The 23,636-nt window shown below is 61.7% G+C and overlaps 1 protein-coding gene across 1 annotated transcript; it reads left to right on the plus strand.

The window, feature by feature from the left end:
• The first annotated feature begins 607 nt into the window (after positions 1–607).
• LOC136360353 (transcription factor COE4-like) lies at positions 608–20,855 on the plus strand. The gene is given in 20 exon segments (XM_066317526.1): positions 608–738; positions 6,013–6,169; positions 6,722–6,785; positions 6,888–6,943; positions 7,112–7,185; positions 7,722–7,790; positions 12,925–12,967; positions 12,969–13,007; positions 15,053–15,145; positions 15,147–15,171; positions 16,227–16,256; positions 16,259–16,356; positions 16,437–16,563; positions 17,069–17,157; positions 17,553–17,573; positions 17,575–17,619; positions 18,310–18,455; positions 19,425–19,473; positions 19,476–19,614; positions 20,661–20,855. Coding segments are annotated over 20 exon segments (1,566 nt in total). The 3' UTR covers positions 20,732–20,855.
• Positions 20,856–23,636: the final 2,781 nt, after the last annotated feature.

The following is a 23,636-nucleotide window of genomic DNA, read 5'->3' on the forward strand; positions in this document are numbered from 1 at the left end:
CCAACTCGGCCGCCTCCACTCCTCCTCCCCTGCGCCTCGGCCCTCCCTCCCTCCGTGCCTGCCTGCCTCCATCCATCCCTCCGGGGCCGCGCTCCATCCCTCCACTCCTCCTCCTCCGAGCCTTCCTCCAGCCCTCTTCTCCCTCCTTTCCATCCCTCCACTCCTCCTCCCTCCATCCTTCTACTCCTCCCTCCGGGCCTCCCTCCGGTGCCGCGCTCCATCCCTCCACTCCTCCTTCTCCTCCGAGCCTCCCTCCATCCCCTCCCCTCCTCTCTGAGCCTTCCTCCCTTCCCTCCCTCCTTCCTCCCCATCCCTCCCTCCACTCCTCCCCTCCCTCCCCCCCCGCGCCGCCCCCCGCCCCCTTCCCCTCCCCTCACTTGGCTACGGGGCTCCTCCAGCTCCAACTTCTCGGGCTCTGCCCCCCTCCTCTCTCCCCCCCCGAACCCCCTCTCTCCTTCCCCTCCCTCTCCCTCCCTCCTTCCGCAGATGCCGCTTCCCCGGCGGCCGGGACGGCGGCCCCCGGCACCTGCCCGGTGCTGATCCCGGGGTTTTGGGAGGGGGGGCGGCTCCGGGGGGTTCCCCCTGATCCCCCTCCTCCCCCCCGATCATGTTCTCGGTGCAGGAGGCGCTGCCCCGGGGGGGGGTCCCCATGAAGGAGGAGCCGCTGAGCGCGGGGCTCCCCGCCGGCCGCTGGCTGCAGGGCACCGGCATCCTGGACGCCAGCACGGCGGCGCAGAGGTAAGGGGACAGCTCGGGGACAGCTTGGGGACAGTCTAGGGAGAGCGCGGGGGCTCCGGGAGCTGCGGGATGGATGCTGCCCGAGCTCCGCGGGCAACACGGGGGCTCTGCGAGACGGCCCGAGGTCGGTGGGTATCCCGGAATTCCAAGGGCTGGAGGTGTCCCGGAGGCTGTGGGCATTCCAGGGGCTCTGACCATCCCGGTTTTCCTGGGGGCTCTGGGCATTTTCAGGGCTCTGGGCATTTCAGGGGCTCTGGGCATCCCAGTTTTCCTGGGTATCCCGGGGGTTCTGGGCATCCCAATTTTCATGGGCGTCCTGGAGGTTCTGGACATTCCAGAGGTTTGTGAGCATCCTGGGGGTTCTGGGCATTCCAGAGGCTCTGGGCATCCCGGTTTTCATGGGTATCCCCAGGGTTCTGGGCATTCCAGAGGCTTGTGGGCATCCTGGGGGCTCTGGGTATCTCTGGGGTTCTGGGCATCCCGATTTTCATGGGTAACCCGGGGCTTGTGGCCATTCCAGAGGCTTGTAGGCATCCTGGGGGTTCTGGGCGTTCCAAGGCGCTCGGCATCCTGGGCTCCTCAGATATCCCAGCTTTTCCCTGGGCATTCCAGAGGCTGTGGGGTTCCCAGGGCTGTGGATGTGCCATGCCCAAATTCCATGGGCATCCCCAGATTCCACGGGCATGCCAGGCTCCACAGATATCCTCAAATTCCACGGGCATCCTGCAGCCCTCCCCGGGCACTGCGGGCATTCCAGGGTCTGTGGGCATCCTGGGCTTTGGGAGTGTCCTGGGATCCATGGATATTCCATGTTCCGTGGGCATTGCAGTGTCCCGGGTGCCCCGGGCTCCAAGGATGTCATGGATCCCAGGATGTGCCCCCCGCCCCATTCCCACTTTTTCCTGGCATTCCTCGGGCCTCTGGATGTTCCTGTCCTGGCGTCCTGGGCACCCCGAGATCTCCATGGATTTGTTGTGCCAACTGGAGTGGGATTTGTGCCGGTTCCCTGCTTTTCCAGGAGTCTCAAATCCCGTTCCCTGCTTTTCTCAGAGGGCTCAAATCCCATTCCCTGCCCTTTTCCAGAGAGTTCGGGGCTCCATGGATCCCATTCCCTGCCCTATTACAAGGGGGCACAAATCCCATTCCCTGCTTTTCCCAGGGGGCTCAAATCCCATTCCCTGCCTTTTCCAAGGAGATCAAGGCTCCGTGGATCCCATTCCCTGCCCTATTACAGGGGGGGCTCAAATCCCATTTTCAGCCCTTTCCCAGAGGACTCAAATTCCATTCTCTGCCCTTTTGGGGGACTCAAACCCCATTTTCAGCCCTTTTCCCGGGTCTCAAATCCCATTCCCTGCCTTTTCGGGTCTCAAATCCCATTCCCTGCTTTTTCCAGGGGGTTCAGGGCTCCATGGATCCCATTCCCTGCCCTCCTGGGGGTGGGTTTCAAATCCCATTTCCTGCCCTTTTCTGGGGATCTCAAATCCTATTCCCTGCTTTTCCCAGGAGCTCAAATCCCATTCCCTTGCCCTTTCTTGGGGCTCCAATCACATCCCTTGCATTCCTAGTGTCCCCTGTCCCTCTCTCCCACCTGTGCCACCCCTGTCTCCTGTCCTGCTGTCCCCTCTGGGACAGGGGTGTCCCTAAAAGGGTCACCGAGGCCGTGGTGGCTCCCTGGGGACCCTCCAAAACTTTGGGATGCTGGAAAACCTTAGGGAATGTCCCTCCACCCCGACCCCCTCGGTGACAGCCAGCCCCGGGAGGGGACAATGTGGACCCGAGGGACAGCAGTGCGGGGTTAGGGTCCCAGGGAGGTGCTGGCCTTGTCCCCGGTGACCCCAAAATCTCTCCGGGGACAGAGGGACACACCCGGGGCTGGCAGCGGTGACAGGGACGTGTCACCGAGTGCCGTCCTGGGCAGCTCGAGGGTTGTGTGTGACGCCCTGGTGCCACCGTGCTGGCAGTGACACCCGTGGGGACACCTGTGTCTCCCTGCCGTGTGTCCCCATGGCCACCGCAGTGTCCCCAAGGGGATGGCATCGGGGTCGTGGGCTGTAGGGTGACATCAGGACCCTTTAAACCCGCCCCTCCCCCGTGTCCCCACGGCCACCACGATGTCCCCAAGGGAATGACACCGAACTCTGGGGGTCCCCACCCGTAGGTGACATCCAGGACCCTCTAAACCCGCGTGTCTCCGCAGCCCCCACGATGTCCCCAAGAGGCTGGCACCGAGCTCTGGGGGTCCCTGGGTGACCCCGCGGTGTCCCCGCTGTGGGGCGGGGTCCCCAAACCCCCCGGACCCCCCCCGGGAGCCGCTTGAGGGCCGTGCCCGGGGCCGCCGCTTTCCTGGAAGCGCCGAGGCCGCGGCTGCTTGGAAATGCTTGATTGCCTTTAATAATTAATTAACGCGCCGGGCGGGGCTGGCAGCACGCGGGGGGGACGGGGGACGGGACACTGCGGGGGACAGAGGGGACAGCCAGAGCCACCCCGCTCTGGCTCACCCGGGCGATTTGGGGAGGGGGCGCCGAGGGGGAATTGGAATTTTGGGGGGGCTGGAAGGAGCCGCGGATTCTGCTGTCCCCCCGTTGTAGGGGACAGGGAGGGGACAGCGGTGTCCCCGCGGGGGTGGGACACCGAGAGCAAAGCCACCAGCACGGGAGAGGCGACAAGGGATACGCCGCGGTGGCCACGGCAGGTGTTGAGGACACGATGTGACCTGTTTGTGGTGGCCGCACGCTGGTGTTGTCATCTCCCCAGGTGTGGCCCCGCGGGTGGCCCTGGGGACAGTTTGGGACCCCGCGAGTGACCCTGGGGACAGTTTGGGACCCCAGGGAGAAGCTGAAGGAGCTTTTCCTCCTGTCACGTCACCGAGAAATGTCCCCAGAGTGTCTCCAAGGTCCCCAGGGGCCGCGTTGGCGGGAGGTGACACTGGGGACCCGCTCCGCTGCTGCCGCGGGGACACGGAGGGAACAGCGGGGTGGGGACACGGCGACAGTGACGGCGGCGGTGCTGGAGCCACCGTCCCTGAGGTGGCTTTGCTGTCGCCTCACCGCGGGTGTCGCGGCAGGTGACACCGGCGACCCCGGAGGCGACACTGAGGGACGGCGGGAAGGGCTCAGGGATGTCCCCCGCCTTGTCCTCGTCTGTCCCTCGTGTCACCGATGCCAGCGGCAGGTGATGCTGGCGGTGTCCCCATCTGTGTCCCCAACCCTGGATAGGGAGGGAGTGCTGGGGACAGGCTGGTGGCCCTAGGGACGGGGTCCTGGTGGCTTTGGGGACAGCCTTGTGGCTCTGGGGACAGGGTCTTGGTGGCCCTGGGGACAGACTAGTGGCTCTGGGGATGGGTCCTGCTGGCTCTGGGGCCAACCTGGTGGCCTTGGGGACGGGGTCCTGGTGACTCTGGGGACAGGGTGCTGCAGGTTTTGGGGGTCCTACAGGAGAGGCGCTGCTGGGGGACCCAAGGGCTGGATTTTGGGATTTTGGGGAGTTTTGGATTTTGGGATTCTGGGAAGGGGTGCTGGGGTCCTATGGAGGAGGTTCTGGGGGTGCCAGTGCTGAGTTTTTGGGTCATGGGGGAGTCCCCGGGATGGGGTTTTGGGGGTCCTTATGTTTGGGGTCCCCAGGCTGGGGGCCTGGTGTCCTATGGAGAAGGTTTTGGGGGTCCCAGTATTTGGGTTCCCCGGGATGGGGTGCTGGGGATTCCCAGGGTGGCGTTCTGGGGATTCCCGGTGCTGGGGGTCCCCAAACCTGGGGTTCTCAGGGATGGGAATCCTGGTAATGGGGTGTCCCATCCCCGGGATGGGGTGTTGAGGTGTCCCATGGAGGAGGTTTTGGGGTTCCTGGTAATGGAGTGCTGGGGATCCTCAGGGTGGCGTTCTGGGGGGTTCCCGGTGCTGGGGGTCCCCGGGGTGGCGTTCTGGGGGATGGGGATTCCCGGGATGGGGATCCCCAGGAGGGGGAGCTGGGTTTGCCAGTGTCCCATAGAGGAGGTTGTGGGGGTCCCAGTGCTGGGGGTCCCCAGGATTTGGGTTCTCGGGGATGGGGGTCCCCGTGCCAGGGTGTTGGGGATCCCCAGGTCTGGTGTCCCTGGGATGGGTGTTGGGGGTCCCCGGGATGGGGCACTGAGGGTCCCAGTCCTGGGGTTCTCCGGGATGAGATTTTGGGGATTTCCGGTGCTGGGGATCCCCAGGACTGAGGTTCTTGGGGATGGGGTGCTGAGGGTCCCCAGGTGTGGGGCTCTCTGAGATGGGGTGCTGAGGGTCCCTTGGTCTCGGGTTCTTAGGGATAGGGGTCCTGAAGATGGGGTGCTGAGGGTCCCTGGATTGGGATTTTGGGGGTTTCTGGTGCTGAAGATCTCCAGGTCTGGGGTTCTCAGGGATGAGGTTCCCAAGGACTGGGGTTCTCAGGGGTGGGGATCCCAAGGATTGAGGTTCTCGGGGATTTGGGTTCTCAGGGACTGGGGATCCCCAGGACTGGGGTTCTTAGAGATTTGGGTTCTTGGGGATGGGGATCCCAAGATCTGTTTTTTTCGGGGATTGGGATCCCCAGGACTGGGATTCTTGGGATTGGGGGTCCTGGGGATGGAGTGCTGGAGTATCCCGGTCCTGGTGTTCCCCAGGTCTGGAGTTCTCAGGGGTGAGGATCCTGCACGACTGAGGTTCTCAGGGATTTGGGTTGTCGAGAATTGGGGATCCTCAGGACTGGGATTCTCAGGGATTTGAGTTCTCAGTGATGGGGAGCCTCAGTTCTGGGGTTCTCAGGGATCGGGATCTCCAGGACTGGGATTCTTAGGGATTTGGGTTCTTGGGGATGGGGATCCCCAGGACTGGGGTTCTTGAAGATTTGAGTTTTCAGGGATGGGGATCGTCAGGACTGGGATTCTCAGGCATTGAGATTGTTCGGGATTTGGGTTCTCGGAGATGGTCACGAGACCACATCCTAAGGTCTGGATTTTTCGGGGATTGGGATCCTCAGGATTCAGGTTCTTGGGATTTGGGGTCCTGGGGATGGGGTGCTGGAGTTTCCTGGTGCTGATGTTCCCCAGGTCTGGAGTTCTCTGGGATTGGGGTTCTCAGCGATGGGGATCCCTAGGGATGGGGATCCCCAGGTCTGGCTTTTTTGAGGATAAGGAATCGCAGGGATTCTCAGGGGTTGGGGATCCCCAGGACTGGGGATCTCAGGGATGAGGCTTCGCGGTGCTGGGAGGGTGTCCCGCGCGTGGAACTGTCCCCGCTGTCCCCTCATGCTGTCCCCTGACGCTGTCCCCGCCTGTCGCAGCGGGGTGTCGCTGGCCCGCGCTCACTTCGAGAAGCAGCCGCCGGCCAACCTGCGCAAATCCAACTTCTTCCACTTCGTGCTCGCCATGTACGACCGGCAGGGCCAGCCCGTGGAGGTGGAGCGCACCTGCTTCATCGACTTCGTGGAGAAGGAGCGGGTGAGAAAGCCCCCCAAAAAAACCCCAAAAAAAACCCCAAACCCCCGCGGGCTCGGGGCGGCCGCGGCTGAGGCCGGAGAGTGGCCACAACTCATGGCACGAGTGGCCGGAGCGGGGTGGGAGTGACCGGCAGGAGACGCTGAGTGCAGAGGGGACAGGGAGTGACCAGGAGGCTGCGGAAGGGACACCTAGTGACCAGGAGGGGACATGGAGTGACCAGGAGGATGCAGAGGTGACAGGGAGTGACCAGGAGTGACCAGGAGGGGACACTGAATGACCAGGAGGGGACATGGAGTGACCATGAGGCGACACCGAGTGACCAGGAGTGACCACGAGAGGACGCCGAGTGACCATGAGGTGACACAGAGAGACAAGGAGTGACCAGGAGGGGACACAGAGTGACCAGGAATGACCAGGAGGGGACATGGAGTGACCAGGAACGACCATGAGGTGGCACCGACTGACCAGGAGTGACCAGAAAGGACACCGACTGACCAGGAGGGGACATCAGCTGTCCCTGTCCCCGCTCACTTTGTCCCCAACCCCTCGCAGGAGCAGAATGGGGAGAAAACCAACAACGGGATCCATTACCGCCTGCAGCTGCTCTACAGCAACGGTGCGTGCCGCCATTTGGGGGGAGATTTTGGGGTTTTTTTAGGGGGGTGTCCCCAAGGAGGAGGTGACATCGGGGTGACCCCCTCGGGTGTCCCCCATCCAGGGCTCCGGACTGAGCAGGATTTGTACGTCCGCCTCATCGACTCCATGTCCAAGCAGGTACCGAGACTCCAAAAATTCCATCTGTCCCCCTTTCCCGCCCCCCCCCCCCCCAAAAAAAAAAAAATCCCCAAATCCCGCCCCCGGGGGGAACATTGGATGTAGCTGCGGCCACATCTGGTGTCACCCCCCCCGGTGTCGCCGCTGTCCCCTCGGTGTCGCCTGCAGGCCATCATTTACGAGGGGCAGGACAAGAACCCCGAGATGTGCCGGGTGCTGCTGACGCACGAGATCATGTGCAGGTGGGTTTGGGGACACCTCGGGGACAGGGGGGACCGGAGTGTCCCCAAGGTCCCTGCAGTGCCCGCTGGTGATTACAGACCCGCCCCCTGTGCTAGTTAATGAGCCGCTAATTAACGCCGGGAGATGCCGCGACAAGGGACAGGCCACCCCCGGGGGACGGCGGGTGGCCCTGATGTGTCACCCAGGGGGTTACACGGGGTCCTGGGGTGGCTCCCCAAGCCCTTCAGAGCCACTCAGGGGTGACACAGATGGGTCCCCAACCCCTTCAGAGCCACCCGGGGGTGACAGGGGCGGGACCCCAACCCCTTCAGAGCCACCCGGGGGTGACACGGAGCCTCCTCGGGACCCCCCCAAATCTGTCCCGAACCCCATCAAGGGGTGGCAAAGCGACACCCCCGCGTGTCCCCCGCCCTGTGTCCCCTCTGTCCCCACCCCTGGGTGACAGGGCGGTCCGAGGGTGGGACACGGGGAGGTGGCGCGTCCCCCTCCCCGACCCTGGCTGTCCCCTGATGTCACCTCCTGTCCCCGTGTGCAGCCGCTGCTGTGACAAGAAGAGCTGCGGGAACCGCAACGAGACCCCCTCGGACCCCGTCATCATCGACAGGTGACACCTGGGGACACTTGGGGACGTTGGGGACATCGAGAACATCAGGGACTTTGGGGACATTGGGGACATCAGGGACTTTGGGGACACATCAGGGCCCCCCCAACACCTTATGGCGACCGGAGGGGGTGGCAGCCACCGGGGTGTCTCCAAGGCTGGGGACACGATGCCCATGAGCCGAGGGACAGCGCGGAGCATTCCGGGTGTCTCCAGGGGGATGTCAGCGGTGACAGTTGTCCCCGTTGGTGACGTCGATAACAGAGGTGACACCGGCGCCTTGGGGACATCGCAGGGTGGTCGTGTCGCCATCCCTGAGGCCGCTGTGGTCCCTTTGTCCCCTCCCTGGTACCACCAAGCCAGGCTCGGGGTGGGGACAGGCCCTCTTGTCACTGTCCCCGTGTCCCCTGTCCCGCAGGTGTCCCCGCGATGGGACTTTTGGGGTCCTGTCACCCCTCCCCTCCCCCGGGACCGGTGTCACCCCGGGGACGTGGTAGCAGTGTCCGAAATGTCCCAAATGTGTCCCTGGGTCCCCACTCCTCAGCCTCTGGACTTTTAGGGGGTCACCTAAGGATTTTGGGGTGTCACCCAGTGCCAGGAGTGTCCTTCTCCTATTCCCAGGACTTTTTGGGGTGTCCCCAACCCCCCGTCAGCATCCCCAGAACTTTCCGAGGGGTCACACAGTGCCAGGAGTGTCCCCAACCTGTCCCCCCCTATTCTCAGCACTTTTGCGGTGTCCCCAACCTGCCCAGGGCTTTCGGGCTGTCGCCAGTTCCCAGTCCCTATTGCCAGGACTTTTGGGGGTGTCACCCAGTGCCAGGCATGTCCCCAACTTGTCTACTCTATTCCCAGGATTTTTGAGGTGTCCCCAGTCCCCTGTTCCCATCCCCAGAACTTTTTGAGGTGTCACTCAGTTCCAGGCGTGTCCCCAACCCTCCCCAGGACTTTTGGGGTGTTCTCACTCCCCTCTCCCCATCCCCAAGACTTTTGGGGTGTCACCCACTGCCAGGCATGTCTCCAACCTTTCCCCCCAGTCCCAAGACTTTTGGGGTGTCACCCAGGACTTTTGGGGTGTGCTCGGTCTCCTCTCCCCATCCCCATCACTTTTGGGGTGTCGCCAGTCTCCTGTCCCCATCCACAGGACTTTCAGGGTGTCACCTAGTGCCAGGCATGTCCCCAACCTGTCCCCACAGTCCCAAGACTTTTGGGGTGTCGCCAGTCCCCCGTCCCCACTCCCAGCACTTTTGAGGTGTCCCTAACGTGCACCCAAGGTATTTTGGGGTGTCCCCAGTCCCCTCTCCCCACCCCCATCCTTTTTCGGGGGTCAGGCAGGGCCAGGCGTGTCCCAAACTTGTCCCCCCCCCCCCCCCCCGCCCCCGCCCCCGCATTCCCAGGACTTTTGGGATGTCTCCAGCCCTCCCCAAGACTTTTGGGGTGCCCCTTGTCCTCATCCACATCCCTTTTGGGGGTGACTCAGTGCCAGGCCTGTCCCAAATCTGTCACCCCCAGCCCCAAGACTTTTGAGGTGTCCCCAACCCACCCCAAGGGATTTTGGGGTGTCCCCGGTCCCCTCTCCCCATCCCCATCACTTTTTGGGGGATCTGGCAGGGCCAGGCTTGTCCTCAGCCTGCCCCAGGACTTTTGGGTGTCTCTGGTCTCCTTTCCCCACCACAGGATTTTGGGGTATCCCCTGTCCCCACTCCTAGGACTTTTGGGGGCCACCCAAGACTTTTGGGGTGTCCCCCAACCCCCTTTCCCCCATTCCCATCCCTTTTCGGGGTGTCACCCAGTGCCAGCCGTATCCCCAACCTGTTCCCCGGAGCCCCCCCGCCCCGTGTCCCCCGTGTCCCCGTGTCCCCCCCCGGGCCAGCCCCGCTGGTTTGAGAGCGGCGCTAAGTGCCCCTCTCGCGGCGTTAATCAAATTACCCGGCAGCGAAAATTGACGCTTCTCATTAATTAGCCGCGATTATGCTAATTGCGCATTCAAATTTATGCGCCGAGAGCAGAAGGTGCTCGGCAGCGGCGCCGGGCTATTTGCATATTCAATGGTAATTAGCCATGCTAATTAATGCGCCGGCCCCGTATTTTTAACTCGCGGGGGGGGAGGTTCAGCTCCAGCCTCACCCGCCGGTCCCCTTACCTGGGGCTGGGATTTGGGGGTTTTTTGGGGATTTTTTTTTGGGGGGGGGTTGGGGTGTCCCCCCTGGCCGCGCTGTCCTGCGGGTGGCGGGGGCGTTTTCCCGTGGTTTTTTCTCCCGTTTTTTCCCCCCGTTTTTTCCCCGGTTGTTTCCCGACGTTTTCCATCTCTTTCCTTGCCCTGATTACCACCCGCAGGGCGGGAATGGGATTGTGGGAATGGGGGAATTTGGGGGACACCCCCCCCACCTTTTCCTGTGTGGTCCCATAGGGTGGAACCCCCTTTCTGTGGGGCCGGGACCCCCTCGGTGGGAGATCCCTTTTGCCTGGAGTCCCCTTTCTTGTGGGGTCCCCTGTTCTCCATGGGGTCCCCGAAATGAGATCTCTTTTTGTGGGGTTCCCTTTTTTATGGGGTTCCTCTTTTTGTGGGGTCCTCGTTTTCCATGAGGTCCTAAAAATGAAACCCCTTTTTGTGGGGTTCCCCTTTTTGTGGGGGGTCCCCGTTTTCCGTGGGGTCCTAGAAATTAAATCCCTTTTTGTGGATCTCCTGTTGTGGGTTTCCCCATTTTTGTGGAATTCCCTTTTTTGCAGGATCCCCCTTTTTGTGCGTTCCCCTTTTTGTGGGGTCCTCGTTTTCCATAGGGTCCCCAAAATGAAACCCCTTTTTGCAGGATCCCCTGTTTGTGGGTTCCCCCTTTTTGCGGTTCTGCCTTTTTTTGGGATCCCCTTTTTTTGTGGGATCTCCCTTTTCCACAGGGAGCGCCTCACTGTGGGATCCCACTTTTCCATGGGATCCTGTGAATGAGACCCTTTTTTTGTGGGATCCCCCCTTTTTTAGGATCCCCTTTTTGTGGGATCCTCCTTTTTGCGAGATTCTCCTTTTTGTAGGGTCCTCCTTTTTCTGGGGTACCCTTTTTTGGGATCCCCTTTTTGTGAGGTCTTCCTTTTTTTGGGATCCGCTTTTTTTGGGACTCCTCTTTTCCATAAGACCCCTTTCCCCATGACTCCATTTCTCTGGGATACTCTCTCCATGGGACCTCCCTTTTTGTGGGATTCTTTTCCCTCTCTGTAGGACCAACTTTCCCTGTGTCTCCCTTTTCCATGGGATCCCCTTTTCCATTCCTTTTGTGGGATCCCTGGGATCCCTTTTTTTTTCAGGGATCGCCTTTTTGTGAGATCCTCTCTCCCCTTTTCTGGGATCCCCCTCTTCTGGGACCCCTATTTTTGTGGAATCCCCCTTTTGCAGTATTCCTGGTACCTCCTTTTTTATGGGATCCCTTTTCTTGGGATACCCCTTCCATGTAACCCCTTTTTTGTGGGATCCCTGGGATCTTTTTTCCCTGGGGCCCCTTTTTTTGGTGGGATTCTCCTTTTGTAGGATCCCCTTTTTGTGGGATCCCCCTTTTTGCGGGACCCCCCTTCCACGTGGCCCCTTTTTTGTGTGATGTCCGTTCCCTGGGATTCCAGGGTTCTTTTGGGATCACCTTTTTTATGGGACCCCCTTTCCATGTAACCCCTTTTTTCTGGGATCCCCCTTTGGCGGGATCCCCTCTACCTGAAGCCCCTTTTCCATGGAATCCTCTTTTCTGTGACCCCTTTTTTTGTGGGATCCCTGTTCCCTGGGACCCTTTTTTCCCCCTGGGGCCCCTTTTTTTGGTGGGATTCCCTTTTTGTGGGTCCCCCTTTTTTTGTGGGATCGCCATTCCCAAGGATCCCCTTTTTGCAGGACCCCCTTTTCATGTAGCCCCCTTTTTTGGGATTCCCATTTCCTGGGATTCCCCTCCGTGCCCCCCAGCCTTACCCAGGGGCGTGACCCCGCTTGGGGTCCCCCAGATGTCCCCAAACCCCACGTGACCCCCATGTCCCATGTTCCCAGAGATCCCGGTGTCACCATCCCCAGCAGGATGGGGACACTGGGATGGGGACACTGTGGTGGGATAGGGACACTGGGATGGGGTGGCATTGTGTCCCCCACCCTACTGTCCCCAACGGTGTCACCAGTGCCATGGCAGGGGGGACATTGGGATGGGGACACTGGGATGGGATGGGGACAGGGTGGCATCGTGGATTGGGGACAGGATAGGACACAGGAATGGGGACAGTGGGATAGGGGCACTGGGATGAGGACGGGAGGGGACAAAGGGATGGGATGGGAACAGTGGGATTTGGGCAGGAACACTGGGATGGGAGCAGGGTGCCATTGTGGGATTGGGACAGGATAGGACGGGAATGAGGACACTGGGATGGGGATAGGTTGGCACAATGGGGTGGGGACAGAGCAGAGGGATGGGGACAGGAGGGCACAGAAGAATGGGGACACGGGGATGGGGACAGGGTGGAACAGTGGGATGGGGATGGTGGAAGAGGGAGGGGATGGGGACAGGAAGGGACTGGGATGGGGGCAATGATGGGATGGTGACAAGAAGGGACAACGGAATGGGGACAGAATGGGGACACTGGGTTGGAGACAGTAGGATGGAGACAATGATGGGATGGTGATGAGAAGGGGTAGTTGGATGGGGAAAAAATGGGGACACTGGGATGGGGACATTGGGATGGGGACAGGAAGGGACAGTGGGATGGGGACAATGATGGGGTAGTGGCAAGAATGAACAGTGGAATGGGGACAAAAGGGAGACAGTGGGATGCGGACAGTGAGATGGGGACAGTGATGGCATGGTGACAAGAAGGGACAGCAGAATGCGGACAAAATGGTGACACTGGGATGGGGACAGCAGGATGGGGACAGAATGGCGACACTGGGATGGGGACACCAGCACTGGATGGGGACAATGATGGGGTGGTGACAAGAAGGGACAGTGGAACAGGGACAAAATGGCGACATTGAGATGGGGACAGAATGGGGACACTGGGATGGGGACAGGAAGGGATACTGGGATGGGGAAAACAATGGTGTGGTGACAAGAAGGGACAATGGAATGGGATGGGGACACCGGGGTAGGGGACACATTTTTGTCCCCTTTATTTCCCACATTTCCAGGTTCTTCCTCAAGTTTTTCCTCAAGTGCAACCAGAACTGTCTGAAAAAACGCTGGGAACCCACGGGACATGCGGCGCTTCCAGGTGACATTTGGGACACTTGGGGACACTTGAGGAAGCTGGGGGGGTGCAGGCGACCCCAAAAAAATTCTCCAAAGGGGTCGAGGTGCATTTGGGGACTTGATTCCTCCCATTCTTTTGGGATCACCTGTACCCCTTTTTGGGGTCCCCAAGTGTCACCTTTTATAGGGCGGGGGTGGATTTGGGGTTTTCTCAAAGGGGGTCGAGGGAAATTTGGGGACTTTGGGGGGCAGTCGAGTCCCCAAATGCATCTTGACCCCTTTGGAGAATCTTTTTGGGGTCACCTCCACCCCTTTTTGGGTGTCCCCAACTGCCACCTGGAACTGTCACCTCTTATAGGGTGGATTGGGATTTTCAAAGGGGTCGAGGCGCATTTGGGGACTAGATTCCCCCCGAACGATGATTTTTATTTTGGGGGAAAAAAAACCCCAAAACAACAAATCCACCAAAAAATCACCCCCGCCCTATAAAAAAGACCCCAAATCCACCCCCGCCCTATAAAAAAAAAAAAACCCAAAACCTGGTCCCCTCCTCCTCCTCCCCCCTCGGCGGTCGCAGCTGGGTCCTGGCCCCCCCCCGAGGTTCATCAGGGCTCGGCTTAACGAGATGTTAATTGTGACATTTCGGTGATTAACGACCCCAATTTGCATCTCGGCACCGGCGGGGCGGGCGGGGCTGGGGGGGTTTGGGGTTTGTGGGATTGGGGGGATTAGGGAGGGTCCCTATAGGGGAATTTGGGGGGCTGGGGTGGCTCTAAAAGAGGTTTGGGGTTTGTGGGATTGGGGCGGGGGGGGGACAGGAAGGTCCTTTTTAGGGGAATTTGGGGTGGTCCTTAGAGGGGTTTGGGGTCTCCCGAGGAAAATTTGGGGTTTGGGAGTGGCTCTAAAAGGGGTTTGGGGTCAGCTGGGGGGCACTTGGAGACCTGGGAATTTGGGGGGCTGGGAGTGGCCCTAGAAGGGGTTTGGGGTTTGTGGGATTAAGGGGGAACAGGAGGGGTCCCTATAGGGGAATTTGGGGGGTTGGAAATTTTAGGGGACCGGGGGTGTCCCTAAAAAGGGTTTGGGGTGGCCCTAAAAGGGGTTTGGGTTCCTCTGGTGGGAATTTGGGGGGCTGGGAATTTTTGGGGCTGGGGGTGGCCCTAGAAGGGTTTGCGGTTGTGGGGTTAGGGGGGGGACAGAGGGGAAGTTCCCTTTTAGGGGAATTTGGGGGGGTTGGGGTGGCCCTAAAAGGGGTTTGGGGTCTCCTGAGGGGAATTTTGGGAGATTGGGGATTTGGGGAACTGGAGGTGGCCCTAAAAGGGTTTGGGGTCCCCTGGTGGGAATTTGGGGGGCTGGGGGTGGCTCTAAAAGGGGGTTTGGGTTTTGTGGGATTGGGGGGATTTGAGGAATTAAGGAAGGCCCCTTTTAGGGGAATCTGGGGGGTTGGGGTGGCCCTAAAAGAGTTTGTGGTCACCTGAGGTGGATTTGGAGGACTGGGAGTGACACTAAAGGAGTTTGGGGTCTGCTGAGGAAAATTTTGGGGTTTGGAGGTGGCTCTCAAAGGGGTTTGGGGTTTGGGGATTAGGGGGGGGTGGGAGAGTTCCCTTTTAGGGGAATTTGGGGGCTGGGGGTGATGTGGCCCTCAAGGGGTTTTGGCATCTCCTCGGGGGTCTGGGTGTCCCCATGGTGACCTGGGGAAGGACTTCAGCCATGTGGGTGTCCCCTGGGGGCTGTTGGGGACACCTTCGGGCCACCCCTGTCACACCGTGTGGACACCACAGCTGGTCCCTCCTGTGGTGTGACAGGGATGGGGACACCTTGGGACATTGTGAGGACACCACACCACAGCGTCCCCGTGGTGTGACAGGGCTGTGACAGGGATAGGGACACCACAAGGACACCAAAGGGACACCACAGCTGGCCCCCCTGTGGTGTGACAGGGGAGGGGACGCCATGGGGACATTGTGGGGACACCACACAAGCATCCATGTGGTGTGGCAGGGCTGTGGCAGGGCAGGGGGCATGGCAGGGGTGGTGACAGTGTCCCTTTGTGTCCCTGTGTCCCCGCAGGTGGTAGTGTCCACCACGGTGCACGTGGACGGCCATGTCCTGGCCGTGTCCGACAACATGTTCGTCCACAACAACTCCAAGCATGGCCGGCGGGGCCCGGCGCCTCGACCCCTCCGAAGGTCAGGGGACATCTTGGGGACATGTCATCAGACCCTGCCAGCGTGGCCTGGCACCCCCAGGGTGACCCCTGTGTCCCCATTGTCCATGCCCGTCCGTGGGTGCCTCCTCATCCGTGTCCCCATGGCCACCTGGGGACATCTTGGGGATGTCTTGGGGACATGTTTTAGGAGGCCCCCAGCATGGCCTGGCACCCCCCAGGGTGACCCCTGTGTCCCCACATCTGCTGTCCCCAAGTGTCCTTGTCTGTCTGTGGTTGTGTGTCCATGGGTGCCTCCCCATCTGTGTCACCACGGTCACCTGGGGACATCTTGGGGACACCTTCGGGATGCCATGGGATCCCCCACCTGCATGGTGATTCCCTGTGTCCCCACCCTGCTGTCCCCAATGTTTGGTGGGTCCATCCATGGGTGTCACTGTCACCATCTGTGTCATTGTGGTCACTGGGGGACATCTTGGGGACCCTGCCAACCTGGCCTGGCACCTCCTGGGGTGATCCCCGTGTCCTCCCCTGCTGCCTCAAGTGTCCGTTGGGTGTCCAGGGGTGTCTCTGTCCCCACCGTGTCACCGTGGTCACGTGTGTGTCCCCAGCCATGTCCATGTCCCCATGTCCCTGTGGCCATCTGTGAGTCCAATCATGGCCTTGTCTGTCCCTGTCCATGCCCTCGTGTCCCCGTCAATATCTGTGTCTGTCCCCACACATATCCCTGTGTCCCCGTCCATGTCCCATGGCTATCCATGTCCCCCATGTCCCCATGCATGTCCATGTCCCCAAGTCCCCATGCTTGTCCCAGTGTCCTATCGCCATCCACATGCATGTCCCCATGCCTGTCCCCTCTCTTCCCTGTCCTCACCCTATTGCCCCCAACCCTCCCTCCCCACCCCTCTGTGTCCCCACCATTGCTGTCCCTGTCCCCTCTATGTTCCTTCTGTGTCCCTGCCATCCCTGTCACCTCCATGTCCCTGCCATCGCTGTCCTGTCCCCTGGGTGTCCCCGCCATCGCTGTCCCTGTCCCCTGGGTGTCCCCGCCATCGCTGTCGCTGTCCCCTCCAGCAGCCACCCCGTGCATCAAGGCCATCAGCCCCAGCGAGGCTGGACCACGGGCGGGGCCACCGTCATCGTCATCGGCGACAACTTCTTCGATGGCCTCCAGGTGCTCTTCGGCACCGTGCTGGTGTGGAGCGAGGTACGGGCACACGGGGGCACACGGGGGACACAGAGGGGACACCGAGGGGACACGGGCTGAGGCCGTGTGTCCCCCCGCAGCTGATCACCCCGCACGCCATCCGCGTGCAGACGCCACCGCGCCACATCCCGGGCGTGGTGGAGGTGACACTGTCCTACAAAGCCAAGCACTTCTGCAAGGGCGCGCCCGGGCGGTTCGTCTACACCGGTGAGGGGACAGCGACAGCGGGGTGGGGACAGCGGGGTGGGGACAGCGTGTGGGGACATCGACATCGCGGGTGGGGACATCGGGATTGGAGTGGGGACAGCGGGGTGGGGACAGAGAGATTGGGGACATGGGGATTGGGGTGGGACAGCAGGGTGGGGACAGAGAGATTGGGGGCATGGGGATTGGAGTGGGGACAGCGGGGTGGGGACATCCGACATTGGGGTGGAGACACCCGGGAATGAGATGGGGACGGGGACGTCGGGATTGGGGTGGGGACACCTGGCACTGTGGCACACACTCATGGGATGGGGACCCAGACCCCAGGAAAGGTGACACGAACCCCAAGAAGGGGACAGAACCCCCTGTGACAGTGATACAGCCCTCGGGAAGGGTCCAGTGACAGCTGTGACAATGACACAGCCCCCGGGGAGGGGACAGAGCCCCGTTGACAATTGTCCTCGCCCCCGGGGAGGGGACAGTGACGGCGGTTGTCCCCTGTCCCCAGCCCTGAACGAGCCCACCATCGATTACGGCTTCCAGCGGCTGCAGAAGGTGATCCCGAGACACCCCGGGGACCCCGAGCGCCTGCCCAAGGTAGGGGACAGGGGACAGGGACACGGGGGTTCCCCTGCAGTGCCGCAGGGGCGAAGGGCAGGGAGGGGGTGACAGTTGTTGTGTCCCCGGGGGTGGCAGAGCTTGGGGCAGGAGGGGTTGGGGAACAAGGGGGACATTGGGGACACAGAATGGAGACAGAGGGTGACATGAGAGCCATGGGGGACACAGAATTAGGGATGGGATCAGGGGTGACAGTGGGAGGACACATGGGGACAGGGGGTGACATGAGGGTCATGGGGAGGCCACAGAATGGATGGGCCTGGACACGGGGACATGGGGAACAGAATGGGAGGTTCAGGGGGGCCATGGGGGCCATGGGGGTGGGCTGGGGGGCGCAGCACCCCCCCGATCCCCCTGTCCCTCCCTGTCCCCAGGAGGTGCTGCTGAAACGTGCAGACCGACCTGGTGGAGGCGCTCTATGGGGTCCCCCACAGCAACCAAGTGAGTGGAGACACCCTTGGGACACCCCTGGGACTCTCCTTCTAGGGACAACCCCGGGCCCTCCCCCCCAGTGTCCCCTGGGACCCTCTCCAGGACCCTCCTGGACCCCTGGGATAACCCCCATGGTGGGGACAATGCCCTGGGACCCCCTTGGGACACCCCGGGACCCACTGGCGAGACCCTTGGGACCCCCCACCCTGGGACCCCCCTTGGGGACACCCCCGGGACCCCACTGGCGAGACCCTTGGGACCCCCAACCTGGGACCCCCCTTGGGGACACCCTCGAACCCCCTGGGACTCCATTGGGACCCCCCCCGGGTCCCCCTGGCATATGTGGAAGGTCCCTGTCCCCTCCCCATGCCCATCATGGCCCGTGGGTGACCCTGGCGGTGACACGAGCCGGGACATCCCGGGGGCACCCCAGGCGCTGTGGGTGGTGGGGTGACAGCGAGGGTGACACCGAGGGGTGACACTGCGGGGCACCATCGGGGCGTGGCGCTGAGGGGTGACACTTTAGGGTGACGCTGTGGTGGAGAGTGGCTCTGCGGGGGTGCCACCAAGGGGTTACTCTGTGGAGTGGCACCATGCTGGAGGGTGACACTGCGGGGTGACACTACAAGGTGAGACTGCGACGTGCCACCAAGCGGTGCCACCCTCCCTCAGTGACACTGCCTCACTCCGTGTCCCCAGGACGTGCTGCTGAAGCGGGCAGCCGACGTGGCCGAGGCGCTCTACAGTGTCCCCAGGGCCCCCGCGCATGTCACTGTCCCCTCCTTTGGCGGGGGACAGCTCGGCCTCGCCATGGGCGACTCCCCGCAGGGCTCGGAACAAGGTGCGCGGTGGCCTCGGAATGGCGGGAGGGATTTTGTCCCCTCCCCAGGAGGTGCCACCTGTCCCTGTCCCCTCAGGTCTCCCCGTAAGGTGGCCTCGGTGGGTTTTGTCCCCTCCCCGGCTGGTCACCGTGTCGCTGTCACATCAGGGCTCCCTATAAGGTGCGCGGTCACCCTCGGGGTGGCGAGAGGGTTTTTGTCCCCTCCCCGGCGGTGTCACCGTGTCGCTGTCCCCTCAGGGCTCCCCATAAGGGTGGCCTCGGGGGGGTTGTGTCCCCTCCCCGGTTGGTGTCACCGCGTCGTCGCTGTCCCCTCAGGGCTGTCACCAAAGTGCACGGAGGACTTCGGTGGGTTGTGCCCCTCCTGGCGGGCGGTGTCACCGTGTCGCTGTCCCCGCAGGGCTGTCACCAAAGTGCTCAGTGCCCTCGGGGCGGGTTGTGTCCCCTCCGCGGCTGGTGCCACCGTGTCGCTGTCCCCGCAGGGTTCTCGCGCAGCCCCGGGACCCCCCGGCGCGGGGGTTCGGCCCCCCGGGCTCGGCCCCCCAGCAGGGCTTCGGCGGGGCCACCAGCTGGCTTCGGCGGGGCCACCATGGCCGGCCTGGGGTCCCCGGGTCCCCCTCCGAGCTTCCTGAACGGCTACCACCGCCACCTCCCCCTACGCCAGTGAGTGACACGCGCGGGGACACCCGTGGGGAGGGGACACGGTCATGGGGTGTCACCAAACCTGTCCTTGTCCCTGGGCTTTTCTCCGTCTCTCTCTCTGTCCCCATCTCCGTCACTGTCTCGGCTCTGTCCCCATCCCTGTCCCCGCCTTGTCTCTGTCGCTGTCCACATCACCTGTCCCATCCTGTCCGCGTCCCTGTCCCGTCCTTGTCCCCACCCCTGTCCTGGTTCTGTCCCCATCGCTGTCCTTGTTCCTGCCCCCTGGCATTGTCTCCTGTCCCCAACTGACGCGTGTGCGTGGCTGTCCCCTCAGTCCTGCCGCCAGTCCCCCTCTGGGCGCCTCGTCGGTCACTGTCACCTCGGGCCGGGCACGGCCACCCCTCCCGGTGGCTTCTCCTTCTCGCCGGTGACGATGATCTCGGCCGTGAAGCAGAAGAGCGCCTTCGCGCCCGTGCTGCGGCCACAGGGCTCCCCGCCGCCCGCCTGCGCCAGCGCCCTGCAAGGTGAGACTGCCCCGGGGCCACCAAGGGCACCAAGGTCTCCGGGCCCTGCTTGGAGGGGCCCTGGTGTCACCACTCTCCTGTATGTGGGTGTGCCCTGTGCCTCTCTGCCAGTGTCCCCAAGGTCCCCACTGTCCCCAAGGTCCCTGACATCTGTCCCCAGGGTCCCTGACATCTGTCCCTGGGTGGCCCCTGCCCATGGAGGGTCCCCAGTGTCACCGCAGTCCTGTACGTGGGCGTGGTTGAGTGTGCCCTGTGCCACCCTGGGCCTCTCTGCCAGTGTCCCCAAGGTCTCCACTGTCCCCAGGGTCCCTGACCAAGGTCCCCACTGTCCCCAACACTCATCCCAAGTCCCTCCACCCCACGGAGGGTCCCCAATGTCACCACACTTCCGATGTCCTGTACATGGATGTGGTTGGGTTTGCCTTGTGCCAGCCTTGTGCCTTTCTGCCAGTGTCTCCAAGGTCCCCACTGTCCCCAGGTCCCCGGGTGGCCTCTGTCCCATGGAGGGTCGCTGGTGTCACCATGCCCCTTGTAGCTCTCTGGGCCTGGGCGTAGTCAGGGCTCTGCTCTGTGCCACCCTTGTCCCTGTCCACCCATTGTCCCCAAGGTCCATGCCATCTGTCCCTGGGTGGCCCTGCCACGGTCATCCTCTTACCTGCCCAATGTCCTTCCCATGGGCATGGCTGGGGCTGCCCTGTGCCACCTGGGGCCTGTCCCAGCTGTGTCCTCAGTGTCCCCAACACCCACCCCGAGTCCCCACTGCCCCACAGAGGGTCCCCAGTGTCACTGCACTCCCTGCCTGATGTCCCTGCCCATAACCTGGGGTTGTCCCATGCCACCCTTGTCCCTGTTCCCCAGTGTCCCCAAGGTCCCCAGTGTCCCCAACACCCATCCCAAGTCCTCCTGCCCCACAGAGGGTCCCCAATGTCACCACACTCCCTGCCGGATGTCCCTGCCCATATCTGGGGTTGTCCCATGCCACCTTTGTCCCTGTCCTCCGGTGTCCCCCAGTGTCCCCTGGCTGACGCTGTCCCTGCCTTGCCCAGATCCAGCTTTCGAGGACTCGGATAAATTCCACGCTCCGGCGCGACCGCTCCAGGGCTTGGCCTATTCCTAAGGAGGGGCTCCGGACTTCCCATCCCGCCGGGACAGGAGCGGGGACAAGGATTGGGGGCATCCCTGTCCCCTGTGCCCTCCCCTTGGAGCTGGGGTGGTGCCAGAGCCGCCAGGTGTAGCGGGATGAGGGGACACAGCGCTGCCATGTCCCCATCCCGTGTGACCCGGCCTGGCCTGGCTGAGAGGGGACTCGGGGAAATCCTGGAATGAGCCAGAATTCCTGGGTTTGGCCTCGGGAAGAGGCGGAGAGAGCCGGGAATGGGGGAAGAGGAGGGTGCGGGATGGAGGCAGTGGGATGGATGCTCCAGGATGGGATGGAAGCTCTGGAAAAGGATGGATGTTCCAAGGTGGGATAGAAGCTCTGGAATATGATGGATGATCCAAAGTAGGATGGATGGTCTAAGGTTGGATGGATGCTCCAGGATGGGATGGATGATCTGGATGGAATGGATACTTTGGGATGGAATGGATGATCCAAGGTGGGAGATGATCCAAGGTGGGATGGAAGCTCCAGAAAAGCATGGATATTTCAGGTGGGATAGAAGCTTCAAGGTGGGATGAAAGCTCTGGAAAAGGATGGATGATCCAAGGTTGGATGGATGTCCCATGTGGGATGGATGCTCTGGAATACAATGGATGCTCCAGAATAGAATGGATGATCCGGAGTGGGATGGATACTCAGAGAGATTATCCAGGATGGGCTGGGTGCTCCAGAACAAGATGGATTTGGGGGTTAGTGGGATAATCCAGAAAAGATAGATGCTCCTGGGCAGGGGGGATGATCTGGGGTGGGAGGGATGGATGGATGATGGATGGACAGACAGAGAGATGGAGGATGGATGGATGGATCCTCCAAGGCAGATGGGATGATCTGGGACAGGATGGATGATCCCAGGAGAGATGGATACTCCAAGGTAGGATGGATTCTCCAGGTGGGATGGACACCCCAGAACAGGACAGACATCCCATGTGGGACTCGGCTCCCCTCACCTTTCCCGGCTCTCTCCCCGCTCCACATCTGGAGCCTCACCCACAATTCCAGAATCCCATCCCAGAATTCCAGATCCCAGATCAGGGCCCCAGTGCCACCCGGGGGGTGGGGACACCTCGGTCCCTGTCCCCTGCCATTAATTATCGCCATTATTACCAATATTAATTATCAGAATTATTTTGACTGCAGGGAGGGGGGAAGTCCCTGGGTGATCCTTGGGTGTCCCTGGGTGTCTCTGTCCCCTCTCCCAGCCGGGAATTTTGTACATAAAATGGGAAGAATTCCCAACATTCCCTCTTTTACCCCCTCGGGGGTGGCTCGTGTCCCTCCCCTCCGTGTCTGTCCCCTCTCGGTGTCACCACGTGTCCCCTCCCACCACCCCGGGTTGGGGGAGGAAGGGGGGGTGACCCTTGGGGACAATGTCCTCCCCACCCCGTCGCGGAGGTGGCACAGGGCGTGGCCGGGGGGGGACCCGAATTGGGAATTAAAGACCTCGTGGAAAAGCTGCGACTCCCGGGATTTGTCACCTCCTCCCGCCCGGGATGGTGACACCGGTGTCACCCCTCTCGTGTCCCCACCCCTCGAGGGACATAGCGGTGATATCTCCACCCCCAGCCCCAGCTCTTTCCCAACGCTGGAATCCCGGGAATGCTCCAGGCGTGACCCCCCTCAGGCCACCCCCGGTCCCCTCCAGCTGCGGTGTCACCTCCTGTCACCTCCCCCGGCCTCCGAACGCCGCCATGAGCTCAGGAGGAGCTGAAATTAATTGCGTTAATCAAGAAAGGTTAATGAGGAGGTGGCGGTGCCAGCGCGGGCGGGTGGCACAGCTGGCACCGGTACGGGAGTGGCGACACGGGGCTGGCAGCGCGGCTGGGGACACCGCGGGACCCCCGTGGGGACAGAGGGGACACCGGGGACCGGCCTGGGGTGATGGCACCGGGAGCACGTGTGGCACAGGCAGTGGGGACAGTCACGGGTGTTGGGGACACGCATGTGGTACATGCCATGGGGACAGCCGCAGGTGCTGGGGACACTCACAGGTGTTGGGGACACACGTGGGACACACGTTGAGGGGATGCACAGGTGGCGCTTCCCATGGGGGCACTCACAGGTGTTGGGGACATGCATGTGGCACATGGCATGGGGACACTTACAGGTGTTGGGGACAGGTGTTGGGGACACATGTGGCACTTTTCATGGGGATACTCCAGTGGTGGGAACCTGTACAGGTGTTGGGGACACACATGTGCACGCTGTAGGGACAGTCACTGGTGTTGGGGACATGCAGTGAGGACACACACAGAGCACAGGCACTGGGGACCTCGCAGGGGTTGGGGACACTCGCAGGGGTTGGGGACACTCGCAGGGGTTGGGGACATCCACCGGTGGCCCTCCCCATTCCCGTGGGTGCCCTCTGCTTTGACCTCTCCCAAATCCCAAATTTCCCTCAAATCCCCCGCGGTCCCAATCCCAACTCTCTCGGGTTTGGGATCACGACTGATTCCCGGATTTGGGAAAAATGGGAACGGGATAAAGCCGAAGAGGGAAAAATGGGAGTGGGATAAAACTTTTGGAGACATCGGGAGGAATTTTGGGGTTCCCCCCCCCCTTCACTGTCCCCAAGGTGGGAATTTTGGGGTCCTCACCCCCCCACTTTGGGGGACATCGGAAGGGATTTTGGGGCTGGATGAACCCAAAGGAGGAAAAACGGGAATGGGGTTGGATAAACCCAAATAGGGAAAAGTGGGAATGGGATAAACCCAAGGAAGGTAAAGGGGAATGGGGTTGGAAAAAAACCCAAAGAAGAAAAAATGGGAATGGGGTTGGATAGATCCAAAGAGGGAAAAGCGGGAATAGGGTCAGATAAATGGGAATGGGGTCAGATAAACCCAAGGAGGCAAAAGTGGGAATAGGG

This window comes from Sylvia atricapilla, chromosome 4, assembly GCF_009819655.1.
Source record: "Sylvia atricapilla isolate bSylAtr1 chromosome 4, bSylAtr1.pri, whole genome shotgun sequence".
NCBI lineage: Eukaryota > Metazoa > Chordata > Aves > Passeriformes > Sylviidae > Sylvia > Sylvia atricapilla.